Here is an 11955-nt window from a genome sequence, read left to right as displayed (position 1 = left end):
ATATATATATATACATATATATATATACATATATATATATATATACATATATATATATATATACATATATATATATACCATTAAATAGCAAATAATATGTTGATTTAAGCAAAATATCCTACCAAATAGTAAAAATGACAACTTTAAATCTTATAGAAAATTACATCGATGGATTTGAGAAGTATTTAAACCTAATTTAGCCTAAATCCTACCACATAGCAAAAATAAAAGCTTTAAGATAAAATAAAATATTTTGAGATTTTATTAATTTGATGTTTAATTAATTAATAATTAATTACAATATTAATACATAAATCTTCAAATTTTGATTATAATTTATAATTTAAAATTCATAACGTTTTAATAAAATGGTGCACGCTATTTGTGCCTTGCGTCGCCTTTGCCCATACATCGCTATTTTACGCTATTGACATGCATGATTGTAATAAATCAATAAATTATATAAAATTAATTGTAATCAAATCGATGGTGGAACCTACCTTTTCTCTTGAAAGCCCTAAGATCACTCACCTTTCTTTACACAACTTTCCTATCTGTCGATGACAAATTTAATGTAAAGACAGTTTCGGTTATTTGACACAAGTGATCAATCAGATTATATAAGTCCACACATATATTACTATCCTATGCTCCATTGTGACATTTTATCCAAGACAGATCAATTTTCACCTCTAGATTTTAACGAACCTTCTAAACCTCTAATTAATAGCCAATCAATTATCAGTGATGAAGCCCAAGATAAAAATACTTGGTAATAAGAGTTAAACACAAAAACAAACATGATTGTATTAAACCAAATCAATATAAGTTCTACATATTACATCCAACCCTTAGAAAAGAGTTTAGCTCACCATATTTGAGAGAGCACAAAGAAATTCATGATGAACAATAAGAACAAGAAGAAAAGAAAAGAAAACTCTAGGAGATAAGCTCTCGATTGGCATCGTGGAAATTTCCATCTTATTTCTCACGCTAGTCGCCATCAAAATCTCTCAAGAGCCTCTAAAAAAGTTTGAAAAAAAAAAATCCAAAAAAGGTCTAAAAGAAAATTTGCATCAATACCCTTCAAACTTTAAAAAACATCTCTTAAACATTCCTTAAAGAATCCACTCTCAAAAAGGTAAATTTCAACTCCATAGTAGGGAAAAATGAAGCCAACACTGGATCTAGCGCCTAGACAGGGGACATGGTGCCTAGGTTCCAGTCTCTTTGTTCTCGGGCACCAAAAATCCAATTTTACATTAGGCCGCCACCTTTGCTAGCTATCACTTGCTGCTAGCCATCACTAGCTGCTAGTTGCCATCACAGACCACCCACCACCACCCATGATCGGTCACCAACCACCAGCCATCATCAACCGTCAACCAACACCAAGAGTCGGCCACCATCAGCTACCACTGGCCACTCACCCGTTGTTGTCCACCACCGACCCCAGGTTTTACGCTTAATTACTTTTACTTCAAACCAAATAAAAAAATAACTCCTGCATTTGTACATTACTCAACTAAACTAATAAATATTTTCAATATGCTACTTTTACTTTGCATTGTATTCATTTTACTCTATATTTTTCTCAAAAAAAAAAATTAAAAAATAAAAAATCAGACCCTAAGAAAAATCAAACAGACATTGACACTACAACAAAAAAATTTACAGTGCATCCTTCCTTGTCTTTAAGCTTTGAAGCAACAAACACTATTGAGTAATATTTCATGCAAACAGCCATTGTTTAAAATTTTAGCCAGTCCAAAATAGATAACGGATGCCAACTTAGCAGCATACGTATAAATGAACTTCCTGTTTAGATAATATTTGATGCCAACTTAGCATCATACTTATAAATAAAATAATAGTTTACATATGTCCGAATACAACCTCAAAAAGACATTTTCACATAACCCGAGTACTCTTAATGTTTTTAAAGCTTAGAACTATACCATTCTATTGCTTTTTCTATCAAAGAAAGGATGGCTAAGCAGTGCGACCTTAAAAGGCATTAAAAAGATTGAAAACTCAAATATTTCAAAACTCTAGCCAGCCAAAGAAGCCTCCACCATGAAATAGACAATTGATACTCATATCTTATTCTAATTATTATATATTGCATAAGGTTGCATTGTAAAGCTTAAATAAGTTGCAAATATGCAACACAACAATAGGTTGTGTAGTTAATGTCATCATAGATGAAAGAAAAATAGGAATAAATGATCAAAATGATCCCTAGTTTTGTAGACGTGTCCATTTTAATTCTAGTATTCAATTTAGTTCCTAAACCAAATCTAAACTAGGCTGGTTCGACTATCAACTTCGCCATTTACTTGGATGAAAACTAGTATTGGAACACTTTTCATTAAGGCATTTTATACTTTTTAGGGTTAATCTCACTACATAATACCTACTCAAATTAATGGAATTAACACTAGAAAGTGTAAACTATCATCATAGAAAACTTCCCTCCAATTTTTGTTTAAACAAATGACAAAGTTGACAATATGACAAAATTATTTCAGATTTGGCGCGTAGGCTAAATTAAATACTATAAAAAGTTAAAGAATAAAATAGATACAGCTAAAAAGTATAGTAACCATTTTGTTCATTTACTTAAAAATATATAGTTAAACAAGTTCATCAATAGCCAATACACATTTTGCTGGAGTCCCCGGTTAGTTGTAATTAATCAAATAGAAAAAGCAATCAGGAACTTGAATGAATTAATTAAATAGAAAAGTTGCTAAAAAAAAGAGTAAAATTCAGGTCAACAACCTGATTTCCTTTCCGATGCACATTTTCTTGGAATCCCCGGTTAGGTGTAAACGGGCCTAAAAAGTCTGTTTGTTCATTGGAAGGGTTTTCTGAAGGCATCGGTGTCTCACACAATTGTTCTGCAAGTACATGATGCTGAGAAGGCACACCATTTTTAAGATCTTGAAAGGAATCACCTATTACAGCAGTAGGATCTGGGTGATGAAACCTACAATGGCTTGCAAACTTGCAACCACCAGTACGCATGTAAAATGGACACTCTTTCTCACCCTGCAAATGGTCAGCAGGAAATGACCAAATTCTGAAAGGATAAGTTGATTTTAAAAACATGTGGAATAAAAACAGCAACCTAGTAACGTTCAAACTACTGTATTTCGCACAATTGTTAATCATTATGTAAAATGGCTGAATTAAATGGAAAAAGATCATACCAGGCGAATTGGCAGTCCCAAAAAGTTTAGCCGTACATGGTGAAGGGATCTACAGTCATTACCAAATTTGCAACCTCCAGGCAATAAATAAAACTGCATGGAAAATCATACAATGACCAAAGCAAAAATCAAGAGACAAGGCAGAGAAAAGATAAGGGAAGTGTTTTTATAGTACCCTGGAAAAGATTATCTCAAAAAGGACACCGGATCACCAAATCAAATTTAAAGAGAGTCAACCATGACTCCATGAGTAGCATAACTATATGATGCATCTCAAAAAAAAAACAAGAACATCACATGCATGCTAAGTGCAAGTATGATAGCTAGCTGTCGTGCTAGATAGATGGTGTTTGTTTTTATGAGTTACGCTTATGCGAGAGAGAGAGAGAATCTGTCTGCTAGGATCATATGCATATACTTCGCACATACCATACAGCATATGCAAAAGATAATCTTGCTCTCCAAAGAATTTCCATAAATCTAGCGAGTTAAACTCATATCCTACATTAATAAGACAAACTAGGTATTTCCATGAGGCTAATGACAATACAGGATTTGGGGAAAGGCTAATGCATGCAACCTTACGCTGACTCCTTGATTCGGATCAATGACCTGTAGGATAAAATGAAGAAACTAGATCATTGTTCCAAATCCATTCTCATTCCAGGCCTACCTCCTTCAAGTCAAAAACACTAGTTTATAGTACCTTCCTAAGACATGCAAATCATGATGGAAGACGACATGTTTATACACAGCTCATCTACTTGAGATACATGTCAGATATCATCTTCAATGTCGATAGAGTTTGGGTAGATGAGTTCATCTTAAACTCGATAGTAGGTCTTGAACATAATCTGCTAAAACAAAAGCTCAACAGATTAAGCTTTAAGGTGAATAAGAATTAAAACCAATTTAGTAAAGTCTCGCCATTATGATGAAAGGTAAGACTCAAAGATTAACAATCCTCGTGAATAGGCAGAGAAAAACTTTACTTTGTTCCCTAGGAGTCTTTGTTGGTGCTTGGGCAAAGCGAATTTTAGTAACTTAATGTTCAATGGATAAATGATCTTGGTCTCTTCCAAATTGCGTGCCAAATCAAAATGCACCCCGATTGAGGGAATTTTGGTTCTCTAATTGACTAAAGATTGGAGAATTGAGCCACAACATCTTTAAGATTTATGCTGGTCCATCATTCATATGGCGATAATGGATACAATGATGGAGGCAATAGGTCCTGATTTTCGTGTTGTTCAACATATGAGTTTCATATGCTACTCTAAATTAATGTTTTGAGATCATTACCAATGGTGATATGAATTTGATCATTGAATTTATGTCAAAACCTCAAGATTAGCGTCGATGAACATGGACATTATCAAGATTGATTGATAGTTCAATAGGAACTTTGTCGTAGTCAAATGATGTAAGAGCTAGAAGAATCAATGCCCTATTCAACTCTTATTGTGCAAATATCACAACACGAATCTTGACATGTTTGATCGAACAGTTAGAATTAATCTATATTTATTTTTGTAAAGTAAAACTGATTTAGAATGAGAGGGGGGGTGGTTGGTTAATTAATTTTCCTAAGTGGATGTCCAATTGGGAAATTAATTTAAGAGGCAGAGAAAGAGATGGGGGCCGACCAAAGGAGGGGAGAGAAGTGTCTAGATTCAAAATTAAAACAACTTCATTTAGGAAAGAATAAATTTAGAAGGGAAAAGGGTAGGGTTAAAGCCAGCGGCTAGTAGGAGTGGATAGGGTTTAGGTTCCGCGGCGGTTTTTGGAGGGAAATTCAATTTTAGAATTTTGAATTTGAAATAGGAGGGAATCAAATTCAAAATGCTGAAATTAATTTAGCCATAGAGGTGGGAGTAATTGGTGGGAATGGAGACTTAATTAGGGGAGCATTAATGGGCCTCTTAATTAGGTGATTTAAAGCTTGTCAAGTGGGGAATCATAAATTAGGAAACATTATTTAAATCAAATCATATTGGAATTTGAAATAGGTTTGATTGGAATACTTTCCTAAAATAAGATAATTAATTTAGGAAAGGATTTGAAATTTAAATTCATTTGAATTTAAATTCAAAAGCTTTCCAAAATTAAAACAAATCCAAATAGGAAAGAAGGAACTAGGATGAGAGGGCTAAGGGAAGTGGCTGCTTGGTGGAGAAGGTGGCGGTTTGGTGGGGTTTTAGTGTGGAGATGGGGAGGAGACCGACGGTTGAAAGAAGGGGAGGGTGGTGGCCGACGGTTGAAAAGGAAAGGGGGTGGGTGGCCAGTGGTGGGGAAGAGGATGGGAGGTAGAAAGCCGGCGGCTAGGGAAAGATTTAGCAGATGGTTAAAGGCGAAGGAGGTGAGGGGTTAGAGAAAGAAAATAAACAGTGAGCCCCGACACTTCTTGCAGCTGACGGGTGATGAGTTGCCCTTCACCAAGGGACTTCAACCACGAGTCCGGACACATCCTACGGCTGGTGGGTATTTCATTGCCCTCACATAGGGACTTCTACTCTCCTAAGAACTCCCATTGCTCTCAAGAATAAAGTGTAGAAACATTTTTTTTATTAATTCATCATTGATCTAATACAAGAGCAAGGGCCTCTATATATAGGTTTTAAAAGAAACTAAAAGACAACTTTGCCCTTTGGGCTTATATAAGACAAGACCCTTAAGTAAGGGTAAAAACGAAAAATGCATAATTAAATAAAAAATTACAATTAATAAACTAAGATAAAATGGAGGGATCTAAGCCGTCGATCTTCATCTCTTTCTTTTATTAAAGTCCACCGTCGGATGCCCTTGTCAAAAACATGTTGATCCTTTTTTTTTAGATTATTCTGTAAAAATGCCAACAATACTTCATTTTTCACATCAAATAAATCATTTCATGTTGTAATGCATACTTCATGCAAGGTTGAAGGTGATTTGATTTATGAATCTTCTGCAATAACAATTTGAATTTGAACTTCCTTGATCACAACCACTCTAAGACAACATGGGGAGTTGTAGATCAAGCGGATGTAATTGAACCAATTTCTCTTGTTATTTGCTTGGTGAAACTCTAACCTTTTCATCCATTTATAAAGACTAGCCAAATGCTAAATTGAAGCCTTCAAATAATCCCAAGAGGATCATGTCATGATTTGGAGCACCATTGTAAAGGCTATAATTGGGGTCAAAAAACTTATCCCAAGTCACTCAAAATAATTCGGGTAAAAATTGACTAAGACCCTCCCTAGGCACTTGCCTTAGGTCCAAGCCACAATGACCTCGCACAAAATTGCCATTAAGGCAATCTGACTTCTCAAATTTATGATAGTATGCATCCACCCCTATTATGATAAAGGTTTGCATCACAATTCAAGCCAATTTAAGTTTGTGGTAGAGGGCTTTGTTGGGTAAGGGAATTAAATAGATCTACTTACTAGTAAGGCCACCCAACGAGATCACCAGCCTTAACTCCTATGTAGGAAAATTTGGTTAGAAATATAAAATTATTTGAAGAATCGTGGCATAAACAAAATTAAGATTGATTCTGGTCACAACATTTAAGCAAGGTCCGATTGAAATAATAAATTTATATTTTCTATTTCAACCTATTACTTAAAATGCATCCAACCACAATTGAATTCATGAATCTTGTATCACAATTCAAGTGATCAAGCCTGAAGAAACAACGAAGTTGCTTGCTATGGAGTGCAAATCATTTGATCATCGAAAGATGATAGTAGTATTAGTATTTAATGATAATAATAATACTATTTAATATTTACTAAAAGCTAGCATACCAAATATTAATATTTATGCACTTATGCAGATAGAAAAAAAGCAATTTGAATTATATCAACAATCACCATGGCACATTATGTCCCTTATTAGCTTAGAAATAAACTATATAATAAATATAATTAAATTAATCTAGCTCTTAGGAATCACCTCCGCATCAAGAAAAATATAAATTATTGTTAGAATTTGCTCCAAGCTTTTCATTTATTTCAACAATAAAACGAACTTTAATAATGTAAATTAATAAGTTTTAATGGGTTAGGCCAAGCCAAATCAAGCTAGCCCCCGGGCTTGCACAAAAACAAAAATGAGTAGATATGGCTATGTTATTTAACTCGAGGCTAATATATATATATATATATATATATATATAACTCGAGGCTTAGATGTTGAGCTCAGATCAAACATATACAAGAATGACCTAGGGTGCTAAAGCTCAGATCAAGCAAACACATAAATGACCTGGGGCTAAAAGCATCTTAGAAATATAATGATTTTCTCTCTTTCTTGAAAGACTTCACCCTCTCAAGTCATCTAAATATTTGTACTTTTATGGACAATATCCCTACTAAGGTAACTAAGCCTTGTTTGCTGATATATTATTTTATAAATGAAGTTGAAATCATATTGTAACACTAGCATGTGTTGATATTATAGTAGTGTACAATAAAATTGTACAATATGCAAACAACAAAATCAACTGAAGCGATGCAAGCAACACAATCGATTGATGAGCATGCAACAAAGTTATGTGCAATAGTGCGCGTTATGTCGCCAACTAAAGAGCATGTGAAGCTCCATGTAAATGTGCAAGAGATAATATTGCTTAGGCCGTTAAGAAGCAAGCATGAAAATTATTTAAAGAGTTGCATATGATAATGCTATCAAAGGAGCATAATTTGAAGCCACATGAGTGGTGTGAATGATGAAGCCAAGAATGTGAAGCTTGTTGGGATTTAATAATAAAGGCCAAAGCATATCCTATCATTGCATACTTGGAGCTTGTGCAAGTTGGCATCATGTCAAATTATTGTATACAAAAAGATATTATTGGGATGCCCCTCATAAGAGGTGAGTCTCCACCAAGAGTTCTTTGAGGTTGATGCTTATTTAAAAATGGAGTAAGGTCAACCCTTATTAAAGTAAAGAGGGCCGACTTTCATATCTCTCAACAAAAGGTGATGGATCCTCCAGACAAATGCAAACAAACTCATATTAGTTACATCAATAAGTAATAATGGGATGATTTTCTAATGAATGGTGTCAAATTGTTGCATGTCAGAATAGTAGTAAATTTTTTAAGTAAATTGTTCATCATGAGCACAATACTAAGTCTTGCACATTGTTAATTGAAACAAAATAACAACAAGCCAACCCATGGATTTAGCCTACAAAAGACCCCCCTTTGATGCCTAAGCCCACCTTGAAGGTGAATGAAAGCTAAAATCAATTCAACATAATTTACACTTTTGGATGAAAGAGTAAGAACTCAAAGAAGAATCATCCTCCTGAAAGTATAAAGGGAGCATTTACCTTGGCCCCTTAGGAGCATTTATAAGCGCTTGGATGAAGCAAGTTTTAGTACCATATAGAGTGTATGGTAGCTAGACAAGACATTTTGCATCTAAGATCCATATCAGACCAAAATGCCCCATGATTTAGGATTTTTTTATCTAGTCAAGTAAAGAGTGGTGAATGAAGTCATATCGGCTTTGAAATACACGTTGGAACATCACACCCTTAGTGATGATGGATGAATCAATTTTTTCATTTTTATTTTTATTTTTATTTTTTATTTTTTATTTTATTATTTTTTTATGATGGATGAATCAATGAAGACCCTAGGCCCAGAGATTAGGGTTGTTAGATATTTGAATCGGATGATCGAATCTAAAACACGGGAATTGAGGTTGGTATGATTATCATAATTGGAAGGATGAATTTATGTCAAAACCACAAGATTAGTGTCAATGAACATGTACATAATCAAAATTGGTTAATAGATCAACACAAATTTTGATGTGATCAAGCAATGTTGAAGTTAGGACAATTTGTCTTGTTGAACGCTAATTGCACAAAGACCATTGGGGGCACTAATCCTAACATCTTAGATCAGACGATTGGAATTAATCTAAATCTTTTTTGCAGGCCACATCAAGCATCATAGAATGAAAAATAATATTGTGTTAAATTGGTTGAAGCTTAAGGGTTAAATCACTAACATTATATTAAGGCAAGCCTATAAATAGTTTAACCAACCTCTATTAAGCTTCATTTTAGTTTTGTGGAATATGCTTGACCCCTAAAAAACTAACCTGCAAACATGTGTTCAAACATAGTCCATCATACATCCTATCAAAGAGAAAACATTCAATTAACTTGTATACGGAGAACAAGGCAAAAAACTACATATAACAAAGAGTACCAACCTAATTCACAGGTGAAGTATTTTCAAACTTCATGTACAATAAAAGATTTTTCACCTCATGCAAAATACTAAATATTTGTAATAAACATTAAGTGAAAAATCTCAATCATGTTGATTTGATAAGTGGTAAAAAATTCTTACACAAAATGTGCTTTCAACAACTCAATAACATGGTCAACTGTAACAATAACAGGATTAGTATTTCAAGGTCAAGATTTTAACATCTGATGCATGCAATAGTAGAAAACTCACAAAACCACTCATTTTTTTTTATAGAAGAATTGAGAAAGTAAAGGCTAACCTTACATTCTATTTGTCCAACATTTTCTGAAGAAGTGATATTTTCTGGTCCTCGAGCACCCTTGACAAGAAATCCAAGAAAATCTCAGTAGATAAAGTTTAGACCAATGGTAGTTCTACAGAGTAGAAATATTAAAATTTGAAAGTTGTGAGTAATAATGAATCCCAAACACGAATAAATTTCCTAGAAGCAACGAAATGGTAAAGCATGGCTATGAGAACCACCGAGGAATAAATTCCTTGAATTTCGTGAGCTATTTCTGTCCTGAAACAGCTACTAGCTTTTTTGCCACGTTTTCCTAAATATATATATATATATATATATGATTAGAAACCTATAATGTTTGCTTACACAAAAATCAAGGGGCGTCAACATGGTTCATGATTCATGTCCATGGAGAAAAATAACTAAAATGAATGTAAATTTAAGCAAACACATTTACATCCCCAATAATTTGAACAAACAAACATCATCAACGTTATTAAGAATTTAAGATATCAAATATGAAGTCTCACTGCCTAAAGGTGAGGTGGAAGGTATATAGAGCCTTAGCTTCTGATAGGAAACACTTGTAGATCTCAAGTATTTCCTATCAATTTTCGAAAAACAGCGAGAATTCTTCACAAAAATCCACACAAAATCACAAAAACAGTAGATAATTTGTATTATTTGATAAAAGGGAAACGGAAATAGCAAGATACAATTGATCCTCTATTCGAGAGGATGAACGATCTCTCTCAAATCTCTAGACGCCGTTAGAGCCCAAAAGAAAACCTAAATCTAAGATATCTCAAATTTCAGCCAAATTCAAAATGCCCTAACCCTAGGAAAACAAACTATTTAATTCATACAATTCAAAAGGAAATATCTAAACAATCCCTACATTCAATTTCCCTCCTAAACTTTCACAAAAAACTTTCCAAAAATGCTCTGTTAGCTCCTACGGTGGGATCGACGAAATTAGAGGCATACGATTTCTGCCTCTGTGTCGCATGGGCCAGTCCCGCAGGACCGGCTGGATCAGTCTAACAATATTTCCCTCCCAAATATCCATCTTGTCCTCAAGGTGGAAATATGCTCGTGTTACCGTGGAGGTGGCTATCCTTGAAGTGGCTGAAAAACCTTACCGAATTGCTGAATCAAGGGCTACACTGAAATAGAAATATCCCCTCCCTCCTCCAATCTGATCACCTCCAGCATGTGTAGTCCCACCAGATAATCTTCCCCCACCTCTCGTATGCTCCTAACCATATTCTTAAGTAATGGCATGTCTTTGGATAGCCCTGCATCTCCCCTTATAACCACCTTTCTCCAATCCACCATTAATTCCATCGTGAGTGCTCTCCATTTGTCTTTGGTTTCCCCTAAGGTTTGCAACCACTTCATCCCCAGGATGACATCAGTACTTCCTAATTCTAGTGGGAGAAAATCATCCCTTACCTGAATCCCCTAGATGGTCAACACCACTCCTCTACAGATCCCCTGACCTTTCTCCACCTTCCTTGTACCCGTCATCACCCAATAATAACTGGTGTCCACTAATTTCACTCTCAGTTGGTTGACGACCTGAGTGAAAATAAAATTATGGGTAGCCCCACAATCAATCAATACAACCACCTCCATACCTGTTATTTCCCCCTTCACCTTCATTGTATGATTCGAAGCAAATCCTACTACTGAATTCAGGGAGACCTCCGTCACATCCAGATGCAACTTGTCATCCATCTCTCTCTCACCTCCCTCCTCAGTTTTGCTAGTCATCACAGATATTGAGAACCTGAAGAGTTCGATCCATACACTTATAACCTATAGTGTATTTCTCATCACACTGAAAACATAACCCTTTTGCTCTCTTCTCTTGCATCTCCTTCTTTATCAGCCTCTTAAAATTTTTCCCACTCCCTCATCCTACTGGCTTCTCCCTGGTGGTCTCATTAATGTTGCCTGATGCAGGCTCTTGGGTGCTAGAAGAGTGGTCGTTGTCTTGTAAGAGCCTCCTGAGCTGCTGCTCCTAGCTCTCTTCTTTAAAATCTTCGAATTTTCCACCAACTGTGCCAACTTCATGGCCTCCCCCAAGTCACGAGGGAATTAGAACTTTCTCTGATCACTACCTTCAGCCCCTTCATGAAGTTCCCCTACAATACCATATTTGGTAATTGCTCCACCCTACTGGCCAGATGCTCAAGCCGTTCACGCTAGTCTGGTATTGATCCCTCCTGCAC

At 35.1% G+C, this 11955-nt stretch overlaps 1 protein-coding gene across 4 annotated transcripts in view; it reads right to left on the bottom strand.

The window, feature by feature from the left end:
- LOC110095780 (zinc finger CCCH domain-containing protein 65) overlaps window positions 1-11955 on the bottom strand; it is a 50369-nt gene that overhangs the window by 29012 nt on the left and 9402 nt on the right. For 3 of the 4 annotated variants that reach the window (XM_020821451.2, XM_020821449.2, XM_028694084.1), the window contains exons 4-6: window positions 9734-9793; window positions 3216-3308; window positions 2785-3054 (exon numbers count right to left, since the gene is read on the bottom strand). In XM_020821451.2, the coding sequence (XP_020677110.1) occupies window positions 2785-3054; window positions 3216-3308; window positions 9734-9793 (423 nt within the window). The remainder of the gene's footprint in view (window positions 1-2784; window positions 3055-3215; window positions 3309-9733; window positions 9794-11955) is intronic. The other variant, XM_028694085.1, reaches the window with a different exon arrangement.

This window comes from Dendrobium catenatum, unplaced genomic scaffold (genome assembly GCF_001605985.2).
Source record: "Dendrobium catenatum unplaced genomic scaffold, ASM160598v2 fragScaff_scaffold_390, whole genome shotgun sequence".
In the NCBI taxonomy this organism is placed as follows: Eukaryota; Viridiplantae; Streptophyta; class Magnoliopsida; order Asparagales; family Orchidaceae; genus Dendrobium; species Dendrobium catenatum.
This window is presented reverse-complemented; position numbering and strand designations above follow the sequence as displayed.